Raw genomic sequence first — 27,180 nt, 5'->3', positions numbered from 1 at the left:
CTGTGAATTTATACTGATTTTGTACTAACATATTCTTATATTTCATTTTATTTGGATACCAAATAAACATCTTGGTTTAACTTGAAGATACATAAAGAAAATAATTCCTCTTTGAATATTTGCTGCCATGGTGATTTTAGCAGTTGGAGGATAATTATTAATGTTATAGCCCTTATAAGAAACCTACTTGTTTTTTGCCTCTGTCAGAAAAAAAAAAAAAAAATCAATAAGAGGCAATGTTAAAGAAAAGTAAAAGCTTAATAGTGAGAGAATTTGGAGTATTTAAAATTACCTGGACCATAAGATCCCTGCAGGTAGTAGTTGAAATAATGTTAGAAAGACAGGTTTTGAATGCCGGCCAAATAGTCTTCATTTGTTGTAGAGTAGGGAATCATTAATAATTTCTTGAAAGAGTTTCTCAATAATGCATTTATTACATTAGAAGCTAAAATATGAGTTAAAAATAAATTACTGTAAACTAAGAGATAGTTTAAGACTATGGCCTTAGAATTGGAAATAAGAGAACATGGATAAAATCAAGACATGAAAATTATTATAGTAGGCATTCAATTTCTAGTGTTTTAAAAGTCAGAGAATTAAAATATGTAATGATAAAAGAGAGAGAGTCCAGACAAAAATGTCTGGCATTGTATTAAATTAAACACTTGGGAAAATCCAGCCTAGACTCTCACACACAAGGCCAGTTGTTTGTGGGCTGTTTCATTGTCCATCCATTAATCTGAGGTCCAAACAATGCAGATCAAAGCAATGTGTTTTTAACAACTTATTTCTATGTAAACTATCCATTTTAAACCCTAATGTTGCGATGAGAATTTATTATCAAAACGTCAACAGTTCTTGCTAACCTGTTTCTGTAAAGCTTGCCTATATGTGCAAAAACAAAAAACCAGTGACTGGTAAAGACTGCAAATATTCAGTAGAAAGAGAAAAGTACCCAAAATTCTGTTAATGCATGTAAAAATGTCCCATGCGATGCCCTTTAAGTGAAAATAATCCTGTTATAGCTAAATGAAAGAAATTACTACAATATCAAAATGTTGTTGAAATGAACATTTAATCAAGTTACTAGTTTTTGAGGAAGGAGTAATACGGATGCTTCATCCTTGCAGGGATAAAACCTCTTGCAAATCAAAAAGGGGAAATGTATTAAAAAGTAGGTGTTGCTTTTCATTTCAGTACAGCGCCAGTCCATTAAATGTTGAAGGAACAAATGTCAGTGTTGACTTATTTCAAACTGATCATAGCAGAAAAGCCTGAAGTTTACAGTATCCCCCAAACACATGCCTAGCATGGGTGTCTGTCATCTAAAGGTCATTGATAGAGGGGAGATATTGATATCAAGGAATTTCACCCAGAATGTGTTTTGTGTAACAACCTGCCTGACTGTTATGCAACTAGAAGCATATGTCACCTCTCTGAAGGTTTAAAATGATAAGAATTAGTCTCAAAAATTGATACAGCTGAAACATGTCTTTAGGTCTCTAAAGAAATAAATATCAACAGTAAAAATATGTTTTAATACAGCACAGGAGCAGTTTCATTAAAAAATGTGTGTCTTTAAATGGTTTCTATTTTGGATGATTATTTCAAAGGTATATAAACTAAATTTTATCATAAAAGAATGGCATCTTACATGGAAGATTTAATATTCAAGTCAATTCATTGTTCTAGTGCTCTGGAGGTGGCTCATGGCATCGTGTGGAAGGCCTGTGAATCTGGTCTTTTTACTGCAGGAAAACTACCACCAGATGGTATTTGAACTAAAGCCTTATGGTTAGGACCATATATTATATTCATTTTTAATATAAAAGGAATTTTATTATTAAGAATTTTAAAAAGTTACTTTTAAAAGCCTCACTTCAATTTACAAGCCCTTTAATATAAAATGTCTCATCAGCTTACTGCAGGAAATGTAAGCAAAGGAACCTGGACTTTGTAATCAATTGAATGGTAACTCTGTCCCCAGTTTCCTTTCCTGGAAAATGGGTTTAACATTATCTCCTCATGGGATGGTTGTATGGATTCAGTTTAGAATGTGTGTAAATGATACTTGGAGTTTCTAGCCAAGAGTAAATGTTTAATTTTACATTATCTTCATCATCATCATCATCATCATCATCATCATCACTATTCTTAGCACTTCATTTACAATGATTTCTGATTGTTTCACTAATGTAAATGTTGTCTCCACTAATTTGTTTATGGTCTCCTTTACCATAGAAGTAGTTGTTTATACTTCTTTTGTGTTAGTTGCTTCCTTTGCTAGGGCACTAGTCTAGCTATATAATTCCTTAAAGCAAAAGTTCATTTTGAATTTGAATTGACAGTCACAAGACATGTCCTCAAAGAACAGGATAATTTTGTTACTGAACCACATTTGGGTCCACTCACCTGCACGCAGTAAAGCCAATCTACTGACACCGGGTTGTGGTGAAGGAAAATGCAGCGTTTGTTGCAGAGCACCAAGCAAGGAGTCCAGGCAGCTAGTGCTTAAAAGGCCCGAACTCCCTGAAGTCTTTCATGGAAAGGTTTTTAAAAACGGGGTGAGGGGAGGTGGGTTGTGGGATCCATGATCAGCTCGTGGACATTCTTCTGATTGGTTGGTGGTGAGGTAATCGGGAGTCAACATCATCAACCTTCTGGTTTCAACTGGTCTGGGGTCTATGTGCTTATGGGCAGCATGCAGTTAATTTCTCCCACCTGGTGGGGGTTTCGGTATCTGCAAAACAGCTCAAAGGACGTGGCTCAGAATATTTTTTATAACTCTTGAGGAGGAACTAAAAGTCCTTGACTTTGTTTAATGGCTAAAGTGTTACTAGTTTGTCTTGCTTGACCATTTTCCTTTCTTCCTGTGTTTTCTCACTTCTCTGATTAAATTTATTATTTGGAACTTGGGAAGGTCTCGGAGGCTAAAGTTTTCTACAGACAAGAAGAAGGCAGAGGACATGGGGGCATCTGTCCAGGGAAGGCCCCATAGGCTCCTGCTTGGTTACAATTTGATGGGAGAAGCATGTTCCTTACTGCTCTACATATCTCATAAGAAACTTGTGAGGGTCTAATGAGATAGTGTGAATCAGCATGCTTTGAAAAAGTCACTTGATTATATATACATTAATATAATTTACACATTTTAAATCTAAATTCGTTCGAAGTCTTTTACAAACCGTCTAATTTATATCTGTTCATCCACTTGCATAATTTTACATCTTGCTTTACTGTCAATGATGGGTCATTAATCTACCTATGGAATACTCCAGTTTTGATTTTAAACTCTAAGGTTTTGACTGCAGTTTCATATATTTATTAATATCTATGGCATATGTCCTGTGAGATTTGATATATAATTCCATAAAATTAGAGTTAAAATGATGTTAAGCCCAGTGATTCCTCTCTTGAAAATGTTTCTCTGAGGCATTGGGATCCTGCTTGAAACAGATGGATCTCCATGATTCTTTGCAACTTTAAAGCTTCAGTTTTCAGAGAAGTTAATTGCTCATGATGCTGATGGAATAGGTAGTTGGGATTTGTGGAGCTCATTGTTTACTTGTGCATAACCTGTTTGTTACCATATTTTTTCTATCATCCCATTATAAGCCTATCTCTGTTTCAGAAAATCAGCCATATTTTACATACATCTCTCATCACTTTTTTGTTATCTTCTGCCATCTGCAAGCTGTTCAGACTTATCTGTTTCATTATGTGCTCTCAAAGAATTCCAACTAAGTACCCTTTTTTGAATAAGTAGGCAACTTTGACATTACTTTAAAAAAGATCCAGAGTGTTTTGAGCTGATTTGCATGGGTACCTCCGATTTGTCATTTATTTTTAACTACTATTCCATGTGAGAAAAACAGAAAAGCAGAATAGAAATAGACCTTCCTAAGCCTTTAAGTTGTTTTTTAGACCAGCTTGGTACTCTAAAATAGTGTAGTGAGAACCACACTAGTGTGGGCTACGTCTGATAGAAACAGTGATGGCCATTCAGCTTGAAGAAAATGGCTTCATTTGACACAGCAATGACTGTTTTGCTTGGGGGAATGTGGGAGTCACATAATTGATGGGGGTAGAAAAAATACGGTGGAAGTAAGATTCTGCATTGGGGTTTGAACTTTTATTAAAACTAGAATCTTTTTAGAAAATAAATTTTAGAGACCTTTTAGTAGACCGCTGAGTGCAGGTTGAGAAACCTGCCCTAGCACATGATACAGACTGTGAAACTATGGAGTTGGAGAAAAAAGCAGTAGAAATATCAGACTGATGGCAGTTGATTTGGTGGTAGGTCATTACTATCTATCTTTGCATTCAGCTATTTTTTTTTAATTGGAGTATAGTTGCTTTACACAGTTGTGTTAGTTTCTACTGTACAGCAAAGTGAATCAGCCATACATATACATATATCACCTTTTTTTGGATTTCCTTCCCACTTAGGTCACCACAGAGCACCGAGTAGAGTTCCCTGTGCTATACAGTAGGTTCTTATTAGTTACCTGTCTTGTACATATTAGTGTATGTATGTCAATCCCAATCTCCCAATTCATCCCACCCCCACCTTCCCTCTTGGCATCCATATGTCTGTTCTCTACATCTGTGTCTCTATTTCTGCTTTGGAAATAACATCATCTGTACCATTTTTCTAGATTCCACATATGTGTGTTAATATATGATATTTCTTTTTCTTTCTGACTTACCTCATGCTGTATGACAGTCTCTAGGTCCATCCATGTCTCTGCAAATGGCACAATTTCATTCCTTTTTATGGCTGACAGTTAATTTTTTATAGAGACACGTGACTCCCTCTCATTTCCTTTGGTGTTTATTCTATACATATTTTCTTTGTTGTGACCATGAAGATTACACATAAGATCCTAAATTTATGACAGTGTGTCTTAAATTGATACCAACTTAACCTTAATCACACACAAAAATCTACTCCTTTACAGTTTTTTCCAACTGCTATTTGTCACAATTATGTTCTCTGTATTGTGTACCTATTAACATAGATTTGTAATTATTTTATGTATTTTTCTTTTAAATCCTATAAAAATTAAGAAGTGGAGCTGTAAATCAAAATTACAATAACAGTTTGGTTTTTTTTACTTTTTTCCCATATTTGCCTTTACCAAAGAACTTTGTATTTTTATGTGGCTTTGAATTATTGTCCAGTGCCCCTTCATTTCAAGTTGAAAATGGACTCCTTTTAGAATTTTTTAATAGGGCAAGTCTAGTAGTAATTCACTCCTCAGCTTTTGTTTTTCTGGGAATGTTTTAATGTTTCTCTCATTTTTGAAAGATAGTTTTGCTGGCTATAGAATTCTTGGTTGACGGTGTTGTTTCTTTCAGCACTTAAGTGTATCACCCCACTGCCTTCTGGCCTAAAAGATTTCTGCTGAGAAATCAACTGATAGTTTTATTGAGGATCTCTTGTTTGTGATGAGTTGCTTTTCTCCTTCTGCTTTCAAGATTCTTTCCTTGTCTTTTGGTAGTTTGATTATGTGTCTCACTGTGAGTCTCTGAGTTTTTTCTACTTGGAGTTTATTGAGCTCCCTGGAAGTGTATATCTATGTCTTTTCTGAAATTTGAGAGGTGTACAACCATTATTTACTCAGATTCATATTTAAGATAGTTTTTAAAAAATCTTTGTCTAATAAGTCCAATTTGTGTATATCTTCAGGGACTAGTGCCAGGATTAATTTTGTTTCTTTGAATAGGCCATGTTCCCATGTATTATTGCATGCCTTGTGATGTTTGTTAAAAAGTTGGCATTTCAAAGAAAGAGCCACCTTTCCCAGTCTTGCAGAGTGGTATGGGAGACTTCCACAAATGAGTGGGCCACTGAGCCTCGAGATCAGCCTGTGGTGAAGAAGTTAAGGTCTTCTCAGGTCTTAACTGCTCACATGTTCTGTCTGGGTCTGGGTATATGTTTGTGTGTTTCTCCCCCAGCTGCTTTAAAATATCCTGATTCCCCAAAGAGCCTCATTGGAGCCTCTTCTCAGGGTCTTTTGTGTTCTGCAGTATTGCTCTGCCTGTATCTCTTGCCCACACCTGCCTGCTTTTCTGCAGTCCCCACGTAGTTTTTATAGCCAAGTGTCCACTGTTGTCTTATTGGCCTCCAGCTGCCATTCCCCAGCCTATGCCTGACTCAGGCAAGGCAGGAACTAGTCCTTCAACACTGGGCTCACAGACAGGCCAGAACACTGTAAACAAGTTCCTCTTTGGTCCTCCTTCTCTGGTAGGGAACCAGGAAATGGGCCCCTTCCTCTCACCAGTGCCATGTCAGGGAAGGTGTGGGACAAAAGCATGTAAAAATTCCCTGAAATTTACCACTATTATGAACGTGGCTTTTTCTTCATTGGACATTTGCCAGTTGCTGTAGATCTTTGATTAGTTTTCAGGGTTCCTACAAAGTTATTTGGCCGTAGTTATTTATCTGATGTTTCAATGGGGGAAGGAGGCCTGGAGCTTCTATTCCACCATCTTCTCATTTCACTGACGAACTTGCTGGATTATTTTTTTCAATTGAGAACATTAAATACTTAGGAAAGAAAATTTTATATTGTGGTAAGATTGGTATTTAATGAAGGGTTATATCCATATCACAGTTTCATCCTAATTTAGCAATAAAAACTAAATCTTGCTATAATTATTAGTGCATTTTTTATGCATAGTTTTAATTAAATGCTTAAGGATTTCTCTACCCAGACTCTTTTTTCCTTCTTATGGTATTATTCAAAATATATGTGAACATATTTATATTTGTAAGAATGCTTTTCAGGTGCAAATAATAAAATCATGTATTCAAATGAGTTTGAATTGTAGGAAATATATGAATCATCCAACAGGATATTCAGAGCTAGTGTAGGTTTCTGAGTTGGTCAATGTTTCTGTCTCAACTATGATATCAGGGGCCCTGGTTCTTGCTCAGTCTCTTCTATTCATGCTGTTGCCTCCATCTTTGAACTGTAGCAAGATGGTACCAACAGTTACACATTTGAAATTCAAACATGGTAAGGTCCAGAGTGAAAAAGAGATGATCCCTATGAGCTAACAGGAACGTCTCCCCAGAAACACTCCTGCTGGCTTCCTCTCAAGCATCATTGAACTGAATTGAGTCACAACCACCGTTGAACAAATTTCTGGAAAGAAAGAGGGAATTGCCTTGTTTGGATTACACTAATTAGATAGAGTGGGATAGTTATTGGAGTAGCAGCCACTCTAACAAGCAAATGAATCCTTTAAAAACTATTATGACTGTGCAACATCCCAGCAGGTGGGAAGGCTCTTTATAAAACAGATTCAAAAAAAAAAATCACATCTGCACAAGAAGACCATTACTTTTTTTACTTCAATGATAAGCATGCTTGAGGTTTAAAATATAATAGGTAATTTTATTTAAAATATCTCTTCTATAGATCTTTTCTTTTGAATTTTTGAGTTTTATTTATAGATATATATATTTTTTATACAGCAGGTTCTTGTATAGATCTTAATAGATAATTAACATCTCCATTTCACCATGGGAATGAATGAAAGCTTTCTTCTATATAAGCTACGGTATTTATGGCATGGTGCTCTTTTTTCCCATCATGCTATTAATTGTAACGTGTCATAAAGGTGATCATAATGAGAAAATGTTTTAAAATTAAATTTAGACTTCTTTAAGAGAGGAAAGAGTTTCAACCAAAGGCTGTTGGCATCCTGGGTAAGAAGTCTGTTTTTCAGGAATAAGAATAGGTTTATCTTAATCTAGCTAAATTATCTTAATTCTTAAAGAAATCACATGTTAAGGCATCAGCATTTAAGAAACAAATCTACCTAATGTAAATTTATTATCTGGATATTTTCTGAACAGCTACATGAAAATGTAATAATGTTTCTTTCTATTACAGTAACTCAGGGAGGTGTTGCTTTGGTCTCTGACATGTGTCCAGATCCTGGGATTCCAGAAAACGGCAGAAGAACAGGTTCGGACTTCAGGTAGGAGATAACAATAACAATAACATGTTATTTTCTAACACATATATAATTTCATCTTGTAGTTTTAATTCTTTTTCCTTTTGATTTAAAGATACAATTTCTCAGTTTTTATGCATCTATAATATCTGTAGAATTCTAAAACATATTGTGCTGAAAAATTCCAGTTACTCCAGAGTTTGTACCTTTCAGTATATAAGCCATTATTAAAAATTTAACTCTATATGGATATGATCAAAATTCGTCTCCAGGGGTTTTATTCTGTTTTTAATTTGCTACCTTCCCATATTCGAATGCATTTTTGTTAGTGTTTTAAAAAATAGATGTTACAAAAATTTAACTATAGCCTCATAATTATTTCATTAAATAAACTTTTATAATAATGAAGGTGAGTGGCAGTCAATGCAATTTATGATAGAAGATGTTATGATTCATTTTACTAGATTATGATTACTAGAGAATGCTTTATAGTTGTTACATTATGAATGTAGTAGTGATTATAATAGTGATTTTTTTTCTAGATTTTTGCATTCCTTTCAGTTAGTTCAAGAAATTGAACATTTTCCAACTTACAAGATGGATACTAGTATTAGGAGTAAGCTGCAAAATCAAAGAGTAAAGGGGAGCAAGAAATATGTTTTTCTTTCTTATAATCTCACTATTTTTGAGAAAGAAACAAGAAAAGATGTTTGTAGAGTTTAGCCTACTAAAGTGAGCTGAAAATTGAAAGAAAGTAGTGATACTATTAGAGAAGGAAGAAGAAATGTTACTCAGTGAAATTGGAGTAGCAGTGTTTTTTTTTAAAGGATAGAAAAATAATAAAATTATCTGTAGGGTGGCTGTAATGAAGTAGGTAAAATGATATATAATTTTTTTACATGGAAAGGAAACAAAAGTGTATAGCTGTGCTACTGAAATGCTTTTGACTTCATAGTAGTGTCTGTCATGTTGCAAATGGAATAGACAATTGGAATGTTTGCAGTTTAAATATCACAAACTTTGAGTGTACATTAAGGTGTTAGTATCTTAGTTGAAGTTCCTTTGGAGCAGAGCCTGAGATGGGGACTCTTATTCAAGTGGTTTTCGGAAAAGTGACCTCTGGTTATGGGGAACAAAGGGTAGAATCAGAGTAGAAAGCTGAGCAGGAAGTTGATTTTAACTGGAGATTAGCTTCAGTCTCAATCTATGGGGAATTTCAGGGAACAAATAGTTTACATTTTAGACCCACCACCCTTGCCTTTCATCATTGGCTTCCTCCATTCAGCTCAAGGAAGTTCCCCAGGGCAAGAGTGATTATGAGTAGTTATTAGCACCCCAGGGGGTTTGTTGTGTCCAGTGGGTGTGGTGGTCAGCTAAGAAAGAAAACTGCTGATTTCAAATGTAAAGTAGTTGTCAGTTGAAGGCATTCAAGAATTTGATCTCCTTAAAATGATGCAAATAGATGAAATTTACACATTCTTGGCTAGAACCCATGGAGCTTTCTGTCCTGTGTATTCCTTTCTTATCTCAAAAGTCAGCTCCTACCAGAAAGTGTTCTTCAAACCTTGCTTCCCAAAAGCCTTACATATCCCTCCATTAGAGTTACAGCAGTGACTCTGCATTATGCATTTTGCACATCCATTTCTTCCACCCAACTTAAGCTTCTGCAGGACAGGGATAGTATCTTATTGTCTCTGCCTCATCAGTGACTGGAATAGTGCCTGGTGCAAAGGAACTCAAAGGGTGTTTGTCAAAGGCACTTGTGTATGAGGAGATTGCCCATCCAGCACTCTGTCATCCCTGAAACTCAGAAACCTCCTTGGTCTATGTGGCAGAGCTCTGTTTTAAAACAAAGCAAATTAAATTTTGTCTGACTGTGCAAACTGTTCAAATTGCATCGTATGGTAAAGAGAGCCAGAGAAACTGTTTAATCTTCAAAAGTTAGCAAGGAATTCAGAAACATTCAGGGCCAGTATCTGTTTAGCACGAGGGCAAGAAAAGAGGATTTTATTAGTATCTGAGGTGAATATGCTGGCCTTTACTCTATCTCATTCTTATAACAGCCTTATTCCTGCAGCTGTTTAACTCAGGATAAGCATTGGCCATTGGGGCTGTGTTGATGTGTCTGGGGGGAAAGCCAGCTGGGTGTGTGCATGACGAGTCAAGAAAGGGACAGAGTATCTCAGCTGAGACTTTCAATCTTTCACTTTCTTAGTTTTCTGGGGAATCTCTATGCTGTTTACATGTCTCCAAGTTTATGGCAATTGAATAATATAATATAAAGATCAAATTTTCTATAAAATTACATTAAAATGTAAATATTATTATTTTGCCATCTATGAGTGTACAGTGTGTGTATACCTATATGTATATATACAGAACTGTGATAAGCTAGTTTTAGGAACTTTTTTTATAGTTCCTACAACTTTTTTTTCATAGGACTTTCTTCCTAGATGATCCTGTCAACTGCAAATAAAGACAGTTTTATTTTTTCTTTTCAATCTGAATGTATTTTATTTATTTTTCTTTCCTGGAGGAACTGTCTAGGACCTATATTACAAGGTTGAATAGAATTGGTGAGACATTCTTGACTTATTTGTGATCTTAGCAGGAGAGCATTCTGATTTTCATCATTATGGAAAGGTATCTTAGGCCCATTAGTTGAAATGACATGTGGATGTGCCTAGCATATGATAAGCTCACTGTAAACGTTCATGTTTTAAACGGAGAAAGGGGATGTTCTTAACTGTTTAAAGTCTTTTTGAGACTGGTTTTAATGAAAGGCAATTCAGTTCTTTCTAAATTCTTATAATCAAAATGAATGACTAACATATAATCCAAACTAATAACCAACATTGTCAAGATGAGTGGATGGAATTCATTTGTAGTTAGCACTGTAATTATGTGTAATTTGGGGCAGTTTTTGTTTGAAAAGAGTATACTTTATTAGGTTGGTAAAATATTCCTCATCTGATTTTATTTATACTATTATTCTTGTTTCTTTGGAAATCTTTTGTTTTCCCTAGAAAATCTAAATATTCATTCCAGTATTATCTATAAAGAATTCTAAATAAATGAAGCCTAAAATACAAAGCTTTCTTATTTGAATTTAGATCAATCCATGGACAATTTTCTGACAATTTTCTTCACCATCAGTTGCTCTCTTAAAGACAGAGTGTATTCATTAGAACTGAATATTAATGAATAGATTGATGGAGCAATTCAAATACAAATATATAAGGGATGGAGCCGGAGTAGAGATGGAGAGTTTATGGATGGATACTGGCATTTATTATTCATCTGTTTCCTATGCTAGTAGGATATATAGCCTATGTACAGGCAGATATAATTATTCCCATTTTGCAAATACAGCTGTTGAAATTCAGAATTTCAACATAATAAGGTATCCAATCATGGTTAGAGCTGAGATTTGAAACTGAATCTTATTGACCTCAAACTTTATAATAAGGTTTGACTTTAGTGGTTTGTAATAAGGAAAATGACAATGATTAAATGGTTTCACACCTATCATGCAGGACCCCTGGAGAGAGGTGTGCTGTGTGGACATCACAAAGCAGCCAAGTGAGGAGTCAAGATACGGTTGAAATCCGACCTTGAGGCCCAGTGTTCAAAGCCATGCCTTTCAGCCTGGGGTTGCCTCTCCTCAGCACGAGGGATAACTTGTCCTACCTGATTACTGAGAGGGGTGTCTCATTCTGATTGGCTAGCAGCAGCCATGCTACTCACTGCGAGACCTTACACTTTTCTTCATATATATTAGATAAATATTATATATTTATATAAACACTACATACATTCACATGTTACAGATTCTTTATGTACATTTAGAATCCTAAGATATATCATTAAAATCTTTTATCGTATGTAATATGTAATAGGGACCTCCCGATGTCTCTCCTTTTCTTTCATATGAACTTCCCTCAGTAACCTTCATAGCCAAACCCCATTTAGCAGCAACCCTAGACTTAGATGAGCTGCAGTACCTATCCTAAAACTCCCTCCTCTTCAGACTAGCCACTGTACCCTCAGGGTCTGTCTTCCTGCTTTCCATCCCCAGTCACATTCTTCACCAAGGATGGTTTTCCTTCCTGCCCCACCTACACCACCCATGATGGTTATTCTCAGTTGTTCTCATGATGGTTGTTCTCAGAGACACAAGTAGTGTAGGGCAGGCTAGTACAGAACAGAGGAGCAGCCTGGAGAGGCCAACTTGGGAAGTACTGGCAGATGCTCCATGGTCCTCCCTAGGATTTATTTTTATTAGGTGCTGTGTATCCCAGTCTTCTCTGCCCTTCTCCACCTGCACAGGTGGCTTCTATTTGCAGGACATTCCTGCCTTGCTTCATCCCATTATTTCAACTTTTCCCAGCACTTTTGTGTTTGTGACACCCATTTATGTTTCTATCATCTTAGACTCATCTTAGAATGATAGAAACATATATTTATGTTAGATGTGTGTTTCTGTCATGTTAGATCATGAGGTCCTGAAGGAAAGAGGAAGGATTATTTATTTTATTTCTCATTACTGTGCCCACCACAGGGTAGACACTATTTTTTTGTTGAATTGCATTAAATTGAAGCTAACAAGCCTATCCCTAGGGATGTACCATCATAGCCTCATTAGTACTCCGCTAAACCAATTAAGTTTTAACACCCTTGGTCAGAGAATAGATCAATGACATTTTCTTAAAACATGACCTGTGCTCAAAATGGAATTTGGGAGTTGAAAGAGTGATAGTTACGACTTCATAACTAAATATTTAACTTATATTATTGACATTTGTATATCACCATTCAAGTTAATAACTTTTGTTGCTATGTCTTAGACCCCCTTTTTTCCCCAAGGCATCTTGCATAATACACTTTATGAAGTTAAGAGGTGCCAGGTGGAAGGAGAAACTGAGGTACATAATGGAAAACTACACAATCAGTGAGAAACAGAAAAAAATCTATAACCCAAGTCTCTTGATAAACTGATGCTCATTTCTGCTAATTCCCACCTTCAACTGTGTTCTTTTTCTTGTGACACAATGATGATTTTATTATGTACATCTATTAAAATATTGCTGTGGTGTGTTTTATTACTTCTCTGTTGTAGTTCAGTCTCAGTGACAACAGAGCTACCTGCCTCTTCTTACGTGAAAATATTTAAGAACTGTACTTAGAGATTGTGTATAAACCAGGAAATAAGTATGGTGTTATTTTCCTTAAGAATTGATTTTAAGTTCTTTCATTGAATTATTTTTTAAATGATGGAGGAATGAGGGAAACACGGGTAAATTGTAAGCTACTGAAGGCTTTATTGTTGCTACGTTCAGGGTGTCAGTGAGAGAACATAGTCTTCTCCGTGGATGGGGAGAATGGTGGAGAGGTATCTGGGTGGGGAGGGGGCTCTCCTTCCCTCCATCATGTACATACACCTGCTTTCTTGGCTTGTTGGAATGTTTTTCTTGATTTCTATTTTTTTCCACTTGCTATAATGGAAAAATTGAATTATACTTTAAAGTTGGAGCAGATGTATCAATTGAAATTCTGATATTAGAACTGATTAATATCAGTTCTCCCCTTTAGCTCTTTATTTCTATGATTCTATTTATTTATGTTTTCCATGATGTGTTGATACTGTCCATCCTCACAATATATAATAATAGCATAAGAGATATTTTACTAAATGCTGATCGTGGATGACCCAGATCTTATAATGATCCAGCCTTCCCTTCCTTCCAGTCTTGGCGCCAGTGCCTCTTCCTGAACATAGTCTCTGAAACACACTTTTCATTCACACCCCTCACTCCCTCTATGCTTTCCTTGCTTTACTTTTGCTTCCCAGCACTGAGCAGGACCCAAGATACTATACCTGCCTGTGTTTACAGTGTTAACTCACTGCACATAACACAGGTTTATGCTCTTTCTCCCACAGGCATGTAAGCTCTGTAAGGAGTGGACTTGGTTCTGTTCATTGTTTCATTCCCAGTGCCCAGCGTAGTTCTCAGCTCATAGCGAGTGTTCAGTAAATATTTCTTAAGTCATTTCCTTCTATTTTATATAAGAAATGCATGTATATTTACATATTGTAAGGCAATGGTAAGTGTTGTTTTGATACGCAAAATTTTGATTTACAGGTAAATTTTCAGGAATATAATTATTACAGAGAAATAAGCTACTAGTTTTTTCTTTATTCTGTATTAGGCACTGAATCCCTACTATTTGCTAGATAGTTTGTGTACATCATTGCTAATCATAATAACAGGAGGAAAATATAGATTTCATTATTACTGTTATTAAGAGATTATTGTATTATTTAGCCTGATTTTTTCCCCATCAAATAAAGAAATAATCAGTTTACTAATAAAAGGAACCAAGTTTTGGGGTCTAGCATATGGCATGGTGATGATACGTAACAATGTTTTATTGTATACTTGACAGTTGTGAGAGGGTAGATCTTAAAACTTCTCACCGCATACAAAAAAATGGTAACTATGTGGGGTGATGGATACATTAGCTAACATTATTATATATAACATTATTATAGTGATTATTTCACAATATATACATGTATCAAATCATCATACTATATACCTTAAATTTAGACAATGTTATAAGTCAATTATATCTCAATTATATCTCAACAGAGCTAGAAAAAAATAAATGAAACAAGTTAAATGAAATAAATAATAAATAAACAAGTTAAAAATGTTTTAAAGTTCGAATTAAGTCCATATTTTGTTAATAAGCAAAATTTGGGAACTATAATGGGAGCAACAGGAAATTTTAAAAACACTCAAGCTAGTTTCCTGTTGGAAAAGATTCACCTCCTATGACATAATCCCTTTGCACTCAGTGTTCCCAGGGGAACAGTCAAAGAACTAACTGTCTTTTATTTTTTGGAACCCAAGCATTAGCTTATTTCTGGATGCAGGGTTGGGTCTGTAAATGATTTCTTTACTCACCTGCACAAGTGGAAAAAACAAGGTGAGGGCGACAGAACATCCCTGCTAGGGTCTCCATATCAATAAAACAGGTTGGTGAGTGTAGACCTTTCCTAACACCCTGCATTTGGATTTTCAGCACCAAAGTCCCCTGACAGGCTCCAAAGTGTTTTTAGAATTTGAAAAGTATTTAAGGAACATAACGCTTTTCTATGCCTTTTACTGAATGCAAGCACTTCACTTTCACTATTACTAGGAAACTGAAGTAGTCTAGCAAAGATATTTGCCAGTGACTACTGCTCTTTCAAGGAGCATTGACTGTATTTTTAAGAACTACTTAATGAAATACCACAACCAGTATTTTTCTGTTCACACTATTTGAAACCTTTACGTCCCTTTGAAAAAGGGCACACTGGGAGTGTTTCAGATCTCATTTATGTGGCTAAAGCTGTTTCTGATAAAGAATCCACCGAGTACAATTCATGGAATATTCTTCCTCTCTCTCCCAGTCTTTAAAGTATCTGTAATAGTAAATTAATTTTTGTCAAAATATAATATCCATTTAAATAGCTGTCTGGGAGAATTGTTCATTGATATTGAAGCATACATCAATTTCTTAATTTCAAAATGCAATAGTTGATTTTTTTCAATAACCCATATTATCATGACCATCAGAAATGGGATTTTAGGGATCCTTTAAATATTAACACTCTTTAAAATGACCTTCTTTAACACAGTTTGTTTCTCTGTTTCTTGGCTTCCTCAGCTGTAAAAGAATGGGCAGAAATAGATGATGATGATTTCTGTGGTCCGTCAGAGCTATAAAGCTCTGTGTCTCTTGGTCATGTTTTTGCCGTAGTCTAATAAGATTTTACACAACTTCTATGAGGCTCCCTTTCAGTTCTGATGCACTTGACCCTTGCTGAGAATTGCTGGTTTAGAGACTTTCTATGTTTCCTTATTTATATTCTATGGTAGCTAGCTAGTTAGTAGAGAGGGTAATTTGTTAGGTAGTTTTTGGATTTGACTAAGGTCAGTATATTGATAAAACCGGTCTGCGCCCTTTACCTGTCAGTTGCATTCTTTTTGCACCACCTTCCTAAATTCCACCCGGAGGGCTCCCTAATCTTCCTATTTGTAAAAGTTGGGGGGGAGAAAGTCAGGTGGCAGGCATGTGGGAAGATGAGGAAATGAGGATTTGTCAGTTCTTAGCCTACTGATGCCATCTACAGTTTTTTATGTGTGTTTTGAAATTAATTCCTCAGCTCTCTTTACAGAGCAGACTTCTGTTAAGAGTTCAGTAAGAACTAGAACCAACACTGCCCTTTGTGGGAAGCAGAGAGGGTGCCCTCAGGGTGGAGCTCCCGCGGCTTTGCTGTGGAGGGATCCTAGGGACCAAGACTTTGCTTTGCAACTTCTTGCTCTGATGAAGTGGACTCCCTCTGGGAGGGCAAGGCATCACCATCGGGTCCCATTGCATAGTCTGGTGTAGGGACAGTTCATCAGATCTTGCTCAGAGCAGACTTGGATAACAGACAAGAGAAAAGGAGCAGGAGATTCTTGGGCCAGTGGGAAGGACCACCTTGTAGAGAGCAGCAGGGCACATGCTGGGAGGGCTGGGTCCAGGGCATTGATGGAGCACGGCAGGAAGTGAGGGCAGCCACACAGCTGTGCTTCTCTGCTTGTAGTCTTTGTTCCCAAAGGAAGAGGGGAAGAGAAAACGCAGATCACTACCTGGGGCCATGGGTAGGGAGACTGAGGAACCCATCCTTGTATTTACTAATTCATTGGTTTCCTTAAGCAAAATGAGCCGAGCCCTTAGAACTGTGACGTGCTCCTGAGATAAAAGGAGAAGCAAAGAAGGATCAGGAAAGGGATTCCTCTGTTGTAGACAGAATAGCAGGGAAAGGCTCTGGGGAGATAACTTCAGAGCTGAGCTCAAAAGATGAGAAGGACTGCCCCTATCCCACCATGCAAAATAGGGGGGTGGGGGCAGTCCAGGCAGACGGAAGCACATGCAGAGACCCTGAGGTGGAAGAACCCTTTCTGCCTCTCTTCCGTAGAGGTGAAAATAAACATTAAGGGCTGAGTCTAAACGAAAGGAGGTTAAAGCAAACGCACCAACCAACAAACGCATAGCTGCACAGAGAAAATGGTATGAGAGGAAGCGAGGCACATCCAGCTGTGCAGGTGGTGTTTACGGTTTGATTCTATACACCTACACGGCTTGGTGTGATTTTAGCCTCACCTGCCCCGAGACACCTTTTCTGCTTTTCCCAGGATCCCTCATCTGCCCTTTTCTCAGATTGGCTTGGTCCTACTTACAGTGCTAAATGTGTTAGGTGATATGAGACATCATTTCTGGGAATGACCCAGTATTAATGTGAGACGGAGGAGAAGAAATTGTAATAAGAAGACATTTCCATATTGGGTTGAAGTGGGGCAGATGATAGAGAGAAGAGGTATGCTGAGAAACAGAGAAGGTGTATTTAGGGCTTTGAGGAGCATGAGAGGAGAAGAGGAGAAATCAGGAAGAACACAGGCTCCTGTTCTAGCTGAGCTGTGTTTTACTGACAGCGATTTAAACATCTGGCCTACCAGGTGCGAATACTTTCTCTAGGTCTTGGGGCTTGGCTGGAGGCTGATCATCGACTCAGGTTCCCCACTTTATTTGGAATTCCCTAGAAATCAGCCCAAGGTAAGAAGTGTTGGGGCAGTTCAATCCCAGGGAAGCAGGAGGGAGGGAAATGGCAGTAAGCCCAGAAGGTAGGGATGGCGAATAGGAGGGAAGCCGTTCACACTTAGTAACCAGCCGGCTGGCTCAGTCTCACAGGTGCCTTAACAGCCTGGGGGCACTGCTGGGGCCTCGCTGTTCACTGCAACCCCTCCAGCGCTGTTTCCCACTGGGCAGGAATGTCCCCAGAGCGTCTCCATATTGCAGGGCCATAGTCACCACGTTTCCAGGCAGCTGCTATGGAACCCAGAGCACTGGCATGCTCTGCCCAGCCAGCACCTGGGTGAGGGGGCTCCTTTCTGTCAGGAGCCCCCAGACCCATGGCTGTGGTCAGCAGCAGCACCTGGGATGTGGCTGCATGGCCACAGGGGCAGAACAAGGCCCAGACGGGGAGACGGGGAGGGCGCGTGCAAGCCTGGAGCACCCCGTGTGTCCAGCACCTGCTACACACGCACCAGCCCTGGCTCGGGTTGCCTTGTCTGTCCTGGATCTTTCCATTGTCAGTCCATCACTTTGTTGTAACAAGGAGGGCAGGATGATTCAGAATATTGGAAGGCTTTGCACAGAGTAGATACAAGCCTAGAGGAAAATCGTTGCTGTGCAGCCTCTCTGTATTTGCAGTTGTTTTCTGCTCAATCACAAGTATAGGTGATAAGTTTCAGAGTAAGAAAAAAAGACAGTTTGAATCCATGTATTGCATGATCTGGAGCAGTTGACCCTCTGAGTCTTGTTTTTCTCAAAGTGGGGTTGAGGCACCTCCAGTGATGACTCATCCCGGGGCCCTGGATGAATGCCTGTCACGAGCACGTGGTTAATGCTACTGTTTCCCTCCCTGCCTGGCAAGCCCCTGCCACTCCCGCCACTCCCCGGGCCTGTTCACCATAGAAAACAAATAGTCGTTGCTGGTGTGTCCTGCCCTCCAGCCCTGCTCGCCCTCCTGGCGGAGGCTGGAGCTGTCCACAGGCTGCAGGCGCTCTCCCCTCCCTCCATCTGAGAAGCTCCCAGGCTCTCTCACTGGACCTGCAGAGGAAAGAGAACAGCCCATAAAACAGCTCAAGGCCCAGAGTCTGCGGGGTCCTCTTTGGCTTCCAAATGTCAAGTGAAAGAAAGGTGTAGAGGCCACTGTTCCCAGGGCATCAGGAGATTGTCAGGCAGGGGCTGAGGGGCCACAGAGAGATGAACTGAGATGGGAGAAGGGAGTGCTGGATCAGCTTCTTCTAGAGCCTTGATGCGGGTCCAGGCTTACTTGAATCCCCTCTCCCTGCCCACCTGTTCCTTCCAGAAATAGTGCAGTAGTGGCTTCTGCCTCTGTATGAATGGGTGGGTGTGAATCTGAGGATTTAATATTTCTACTTGGTCAGACAAAAACACCCCTCTTGTTTTGCTAAATAGTGGATCCCCATGAACTTATGGTATACTCAGAAGATGCAAATTAAATTTCCTCGTGGGAAAATTCACACATTCTTCTAAATGCTGCACATCTGAGAGCTCTCAGAGTCTGAAGATTGCTGGTCATTTGAAGCCCCATTCACGGCGTTAATGTTGCTTGTATTCTGATCGCGGTTAGGGGTCTTTGTTGTGCTGTTATTAAAGTACAATATCTAAAAATCCTATGAAATATTAGATTATTTCCTTAGGCTAAAGAGATCCATCTAATGCATTCTTAGTGGTACTAAATTGCCTTCAGGCTTGAGGAGATGAGTCTAAAAATTGCCACTGTAAGAAGAAAAAATGACCCAGAAACGACACATTATGTGTGAAAATCAAAAGGGGGGTAATAGGCATTGCGATATTCACAGCAGCTGCACATGCATCTCTCTGGTGATGCCATTGTCTGGAAGGCTGTGCGAACTGTACAATCTGACGACGTCTTAGGAGTGAAGGGCCAGTTTACTTGGACCGTCTTTGTAGCCTGAAATCAATCGAATGTATTAGGACCAGTCTTGCCATTAGTGGAGAACATACGGTTCAGTATCAAAGTTCCTTTCCCGAGTGGAGTACAACTCATTTGTCAGAGAATCAGTGAGGTTATCTAAAACAGCTTCTTTTGAAATAGAGGCATGTAATAACAGACACGCACTTGCAAGGTGGCTGCAGAGATGGGTTTCACATGCTGCTGTTGGGATTTACTCCCTGCAGCCTTGCACTGTGGTGGCCGGTTGCACATTTAGGAGATGATCTGAATTCATGCCTTTGTCTCCTGTTTGTCCTGTGCAGTCATTCTACAAACATCTATCTCAGGGATATCATAAGCGCAATAAACTCTGCTGGAGGCTGTGAGAGATTTCAAGGTGAGTGAAACATGATGCTTTCCCTCAGGGACCCTTGCTCCTGGGAACTGCCTCTCTGGGTGGCCTTTTCCAAGCCTCATACCCTTCCTACTTCTGGGCTTTAGGTTAATATTTCTCAAAAGAAACATTTTGTGGAGTAGTAAAAGAGCTAAGCTGTACCTCAAAGAGAGGGAAAGGAGAAGGGGTGAATCAGGAGAGGACCCCAAATCCCCAAGTCTAAAGGGGAAAAACTCTGGAGCAGGAAGGAATGGGCCCCTCTTTGGAACAGGAATTGGAAAATACTGTTCTGGACAAACCAGGCTACTTGCAGTTCCCTGAACAGATCACCAACTTTGACACCAACAGGGCTTTCTATGGTGGGTTTCACTCTAGAACACAGATACTCATTTTGAGAAAAGTAAGTAAACTATATGAATCTTTTAAGACCCAACCCAAATTTCAGTTTCTGGCAATGTCATTGTTTTACCTTTTCACTGAGGGCAGAATCATTTTTCCCATAGTAATTTATATTTCTTTACCTCATTGCCCAGTGGTTGTTGGATGAAGTATTTCCTGCCCCCAGTAGTTCGTACATCCTTATGACTAGCAGGGCACCTCGTGCTTAAAAGCCTGACCATAACCAGTTGTGAACCAATGCAGGTGAGCTGTAATAAAGGCCGGTAAAGAGGATGAAGAGTAGATGGATTTCTCTGCTACCGTTATTTCTCAGGCCCATTTTACTGACAGATTGACACATGTAGCCCCAGGAAAGTGACTTGTCTTTCTCCACTTGTTCAGCATGTATTTTCGAGTGCCTGTGATATGCCAGGCACTGTTTAAGGCAGTGGGGATATTTTATTTGTAGAAGGAGGACTTGAGTCCAAATGTACTAAAGATGTTGAAGAACATTGGAAGTGTTCCTGACAGTTTTCTTCTCATTTCTTTTCTTGTATCAAGTGTCATTTCTTTTCTTCCAAAGTTACAGAAATACCTTCAAATTCTTCCTACTACAGTTTTCTGGAAGCTTTAACATCTACTTCCGGAAGCTACCTGTATAACTAATTTTATTTATGGGAAGTAAATATTTTTTAATGAGAAAGAAGTAAGAAGGAGGAAGAGGAAGAGAGAGACAGATGAGAGAGGGAGGGAGAAGGAGGAGGAGGGAGCGGCAGAGATGGGGAGGGTGGGGGGGCTTGTATATGCTAAGAAGAGTGATTATTGTTTGCAGAGTCAGCTTCAGTGCTTGTGAGCGGTTTAATTACAGGCCCATGAATTCAGAGGTGCAAAACGTAATCTTCTTTGTACTGGGGCTGTAATTAATTTCTTTTTCAATATCCCCATTTAGTCTGAGTCAGAAAATTGTATTTATTTACTCTTAAAAGTTTTTGAAATCCGTGATTTCTTAGTCTATCAGGTTTAGTCAGCTGTTCACTTCCCGTTCCCCCTCTGCTGATGATGTCATGCCAGGGCTTACGGAAAGGCCCTCATTTCAATGGTGGGGAGTGGGCGTGGCTTCCCCGCCTTATCCCTGCCCCTCGGATTCCTGTCCTGATCGTCCCCGGCTCCTGGCCGGGCGCACATCCTCTTCCTGGAGGGGAGATGTTTCTGAGTCTGGGGCTTCCTTTCCACCAACCACAGCCAACATTCAAGAGGCATGAGCACCCTGGGGACGACTTGCTGTGTCACTCGAGGGCCCAGGGGCTCCACCTCCTAGTCGTAGGCTCCCATGCTGCCTTTTCTTCTTTAGAGAGGCTGTGCCGTTAGACACAGACTTGTCCATAGGGTCACAGCTGGGAAAGAGGAACGGGTCTGTGTTAGCCCTGGGAGCCCACACACTGCCCTGGGCGGGGCCCTATCTTGTTCCACTGCCTCACCCAACTTGCTTCCTGGTCCAGGGTGCTGCGGATAACAGGGCACTGCATTCCACAGCCCTGACACCTGACACCTGCCTCAGCTTGGCCTTGTGTTTTGCTTTACTTTTTTTTTTTGCTGCTTTACTTTTATGTTTCATAGTGAGGAATGAGGAATGGGGAGCAATGTATTATCACTGCTCCTTTAAACATATTTCACACACCTGGAGGACACTTCTGGATTTAGACACCTATAATTTTACTTCGTGCTATGCCAGTATCAGCATCCTCAGGGTGTAAGTAAAATACAGGAGAAAAATCACAGGTGTGAACCCTTGTGCCTGTGCACACACACACACACACACACACACACACACACACACACCCTTTACCACTTCACATATTATCCTGCCACATGGCTCCAGTTCTTCTCAAAAAATAGTTAAGCAAGAGGGAGGAGATATGGGGATATATGTATATGTATAGCTGATTCGCTTTGTTATAAAGCAGAAACTAACACACCACTGTAAAGCGATTATACTCCAATAAAGATGTTAAAAAAAAAAATCTGGTGAGGAAGCCTAGGTGACCTTTGTGTCTTGGGTTTCCAGGGATTCTAAATTCTCTTGATGACCCACACAAAATCTTTGAAAATTTATTAAAATTTCAGTTGTTGCCTTTTTATACATAAAAAAAATAGTTAAGCAAGATATCTATACCTTTGGTACAGTGTGGTTCCAGATATAATTTCCCCATGTCATTTGTGTTCACTTTACAAAGAGAAATACAGCAAATCCTGACTTCAACTTAGTTCTAAAGAAAGTTTTTTGCTCTAATTTTTGTGCTTTCTGTTGCTTAAATGTGAAAACAGTATAATATAATGTGTTTCTCCTTTTTGCTGCAGATGCAAAATGTGTAAATGCCTACCCCTGATGCCTAAAAATAGTATCTAGTTTTTTGTATTTATGAATCTTTAAGTATGTTGTTTGAGCTGGATTTTTTTAACCAAGAGACAGATATTTATCTGTGTATCGTCTATATCAATCTATCAATCTATTTATCCATTTAGAAAATTCTAAATGGGGAAACTAGTTGCTTCAATAGATTCAATCAACACCAGCCAGCATGGATTGAGGTAACAGGTGGGATCTGCCCATCTAGCCACTCAGGTAGGTCAGAGTTATCTCTGAATTAATGGATAGTTACACATCACAGCTAAATCATTCCACATCCTATTTTGGATTCTAGTTTAATCTTTAAGTTACTTTGTGTGTGGGGTTTTTTAGAAATAATTATACTACCAATCTTAAATAAATGCACAAATAGCCATTCTCTAGGAAACCCATATTTAGAAATAGTTCATTCACCTAGAAAGTCTCTTCAAACTATAGGTAAAGTCAAGTAGATGGTGACAAATGGAATGTCTTCATAATTCAGACTTTGAATGACAAGCCTTTTGGAAGTGCTAAGCACTGAAGAAGTGAAAAGTGTGTTTTTTTCTATTCTGTTCTATTATATTTAAAACACCAAATTATTCTGCTTCAACTATTTAACTTAAAATTTGCCATTTGGATATTTATTATCAATACACAATTTATCTTGATCTTATACAAAATCAGTTTTCTGTTATTTTTGACAATTTCCAGCTACTAACAATTGTCAAAATTGTATGACAAAATAATTCTTAGGTGTTCTAAATTTAATTGCCAATGGGAAGATACTAATTTCTTTTTTTCTGTTATTTTCTTCTGAGTGCTTTCCAGAAAACCAAATTAAACTTCCTAATGTTATACATGTGCCTTCAAACATAGTAATCATAAAATCAAATCATAAATAAAAGCTTAGTTTATTATATATTTGAAGCTGACAGTGTGCATGGATTTTAAATTGAACTGATTCAAGTGCTAGATAAAACCAAAGCAAAAGTTTGAAATAATAAATTAGAAGTTGGATCATCATCAGTTTCAAGCTCAACCCTGTTCATCTCAATGCAGAGACTACTCCTCATCTTCACTCTTGGGAGTGAGTTTACCCATCAGTGGCTCTGTTTTCCAAACTGCCGTCAAGCTAAGAGGTTGCTCTTGTTAATAATTTTAATGCTTTGAAAGTAGAGAAGCCTCACTATTTTATCAATTGTTATTTCCAGTCATTTGTCAAAAGGTTTCAGGACAGAAATTAAGGAATGAGTTCCATATCAGACTCTGTCCATACTGAGGACTGATTTCCCCAGAACCCAGATGGAGATTTCTGGACTAGATCTTCTGTGATATACTACAGTGATTATGGAACATTAGGAAGAGTCTTCTACCTTCTGCAGTAGAAGAGGCTTCTGTAGTTTTTGTCTGCTGGAAATCTGAGGAGAGTGTGAACTCTGTTAGGTGGGAGAGAGTTCTGTCTCAATGAGTGAGAGCAAATGGGGCAATCTAATAGTAGGATTTTAAAATATTTAAAAATTTAACTTTTAATAAAATCAGAAGTACTACGATTATTGCAGTATAGAAACAAAAGTGTACTTGTGATTCTGTTATCATGCTAAAAATAGTTTTATGCCTAATTTTCCTGATATACAGATTCAGATACTTATATAGATAACTGTTATCTGGGGTAACAATTTTGTATCAAGCTTTTTTCTTCTCTATATCGCTATATATTTTGCTCATTTTTGTAGAAATGTATTCATTCAAATATATATGAGATAATATAGTCATTCATATTTCTCATGGTTTCCAAAAAACAACACTGCCCATATTTTCTCCAATTTTGGATGATAAATCTATAATATATTGCCAGAAATGAGATAGAGTAGTCAAAGTTAACACAGTTCACTAAGAATACCTAAAGGAAGTTGATCGGATGTATGAACAGCATGTATGAAAAAGATAGACATTTTGTTGGAATGGAGTACACTCCATCAAAACTATGAATGATAGGCTTTGGTAACTGAAGTAGGTGGTTGCCAGAGGGAAGCAGTAATCTCATTTTCCTTCCTTTCTGTTTGACCATGCCTAGAAATTATGTGCCATACTAGCACCTTAGTTTGAGACGATCATAAAAAATTCTGAAGGACTCTTAAATCCCGACTCTCCCTAACCCGTTATTAATCACATCATTTGGTGTATTTTGTTCACAGTACTTAAAAACACTTGCATTTTCTTCTCATTTGATTTGTTTGTTTGGTTTTTTGTCCTCCCTTAACTAGAATGTTATCTCCATGAGATTGGGACTTCGTCGGTCTTATGAATTGCTGCATATTTAGTACCTGGAGTAGAGTGTGGCACACAGTGGATATTCAATAAAAATATATTGAAAGAATGATGAAAAGTATGAAAACTGAAATTTAGGTAAACAAAGAGAACTGAAGATTGGGGCCTGGAACAGAGAACACGGAGATATAATAGTTGTTTTCAAACCAAATATTCAGATTTACTTCATTTATTCAATGTGGTTCCGGAAATTTAAACAAAGACCAAAGGCCAATGAAATTATGATGTATATGTCTAAAAAGTATAGCTGTTTTAAATAACTGCTATGACTAACAATGAAAATGAGAATTATGTTTACATTTTGGTTTTTCCACTTTTCCCTTTCAAAAATAATACATATTATGTCTTTATAACACAGTGTTTCTCAAAATTACTTCCATAGAATTTTTTTTTTAACTTTCTATTTTATATTGGAGTATAGCCAATTAACAATGTTGTGATAGTTTCAGGTGCACGGCAAAGCGACTCAGCCATATATATACACGTGTCCATTCTCCCCCAAAGTCCCCTCCCATCCAGTCTGCCACATAACATTGAGCAGAGTTCCCTTTGCTATATATAGAGAAGGTCCTTGTTTGGTTATCCATGTTAAATACAGCAGTGTGTACATGTCAGTCCCCACCTCCCTAACCATCCCTTCCCCCACCCTTCCCCCATGGTAACTGTAAGTTCAGTCTCGAAGTCCATGAGTCTGTTTCTGTTTTGTAAATAAGTTCATTTGTATCATTTCTTTTTAGATCTGCATATAAGCTATATCATACGATATTTCTCTTTCTCTGTCTGACTGACTTCACTCAGTATGACAATCCATGTTGCTGCAAATGGCATTATTTCTTTCTTTTTAATGGCTGAGTAGTACTTCATTGTATGTATGTACCACATCCTCTTTATCCGTTCCTCTGTCAGTGGACATCTAGGTTGCTTCCCTGTCTTGGCTATTGTAAACAGTGCTGCAATGGACATTGGAGTGCATGTATCTTTTCGGACCATGTTTTTCTCCTGATATATGCCCAGGAGTCATATAGTAGCTCTATTTTTAGTTTTTAAGAAACCTCCGTAATGTTCTCCATAGTGGCTGTACCAATTTACATTCCTACCAACAGTGTAGGAGGGTTCCCTTCTCTCTACACCCTCTCCAGCATTTATTGTTGTGGATTTTTTGATGATACCCATTTTGACTGGTGTGAGGTGATACCTCATTGTAGTTTTGATTTGGATTTCTCTAGTAATTTGTGATGTTGAACATCTTTTCATGTGCCTTTTGGTCATCTGTATGTCTTCTTTGGAGAAATGTCTATTTAGGGCTTCTGCCCATTTTTTGATTGGGTTGTTTGTTTTGATGATATTAAGCCACATGAGCTGTTTGTAAATTTTGGAGACTAATCCCTTGTTGATCACATCATTTGCAAATATTTTCAACACTCATTTATGATAAAAACTCTCCAGAAAGTGGGCATAAAGGGAACATACCTCAACATAATAAAGGACATATACGACAAACCTCCAGCTAACATCATACTAAACAGTGAAAAGCTGAAAGCATTTCCTGTAAGATCAGGAACAAGACAAGGATGTCCACTCTTGCCACTTTTATTCAACATAGTTTTGGAAGTCCTAGCTATGGCAATCAGAGAAGAAAAAGAAATAAAAGGAATCCAAATTGGAAAAGAAGTTAAACTGTCACTGTTTGCAGATGACATGATACTATACATAGAAAATCCTAAAGACACCACCAGAAAACTACTAGAGCTCATCAGTGAATTTGGTAAAGTTGCAGGTTACTTTCATAGAATTCTAGTTGCCCTGGATACTTAGTGCAAAAGGGCTTCCTGACCAGATAAATTTGGAAAATTCTACATACTTTACATTCTCTTAAGTAGGTGAAACACATTTTGCATATTAAATTTTAGTAAACTGAAAGTCCCCTTTAGAAAAGAAAGATGCTTAATTTTGTTTAATTCAGAATTTTTCAAATTGATTCCATGATTTTTATAGACATCTGTGATGATCCTCCGAGAGTGTTATACAGAAGTGTGGGAAATGCTGCTATAATGTTACTGGAATAATGTTCACTGTGATATTGCAGGTTAGACTTTTTCAATAAGCAGGGAAGGAAAGCATTTGTTTATTTTTTTCCTTATC

The 27,180-nt window shown here is 38.1% G+C and overlaps 1 protein-coding gene across 1 annotated transcript in view; it reads left to right on the top strand.

Moving 5' to 3' along the window:
- The window catches only part of CSMD1 (CUB and Sushi multiple domains 1), a gene marked incomplete at its 3' end in the record, with an annotated part of 609,346 nt that overhangs the window by 115,548 nt on the left and 466,618 nt on the right, over positions 1–27,180 (top strand). The window contains exon 4 of the mRNA XM_079909493.1: positions 7,908–7,995. Within this exon, the coding sequence (XP_079765619.1) occupies positions 7,908–7,995 (88 nt within the window). The remainder of the gene's footprint in view (positions 1–7,907; positions 7,996–27,180) is intronic.

This window comes from Stenella coeruleoalba (assembly GCF_951394435.1).
Source record: "Stenella coeruleoalba genome assembly, chromosome: 21".
In the NCBI taxonomy this organism is placed as follows: Eukaryota; Metazoa; Chordata; class Mammalia; order Artiodactyla; family Delphinidae; genus Stenella; species Stenella coeruleoalba.
The sequence above is the reverse complement of the archived record's forward strand: the minus strand, read 5'-3'. Positions and strand labels throughout refer to the sequence as shown.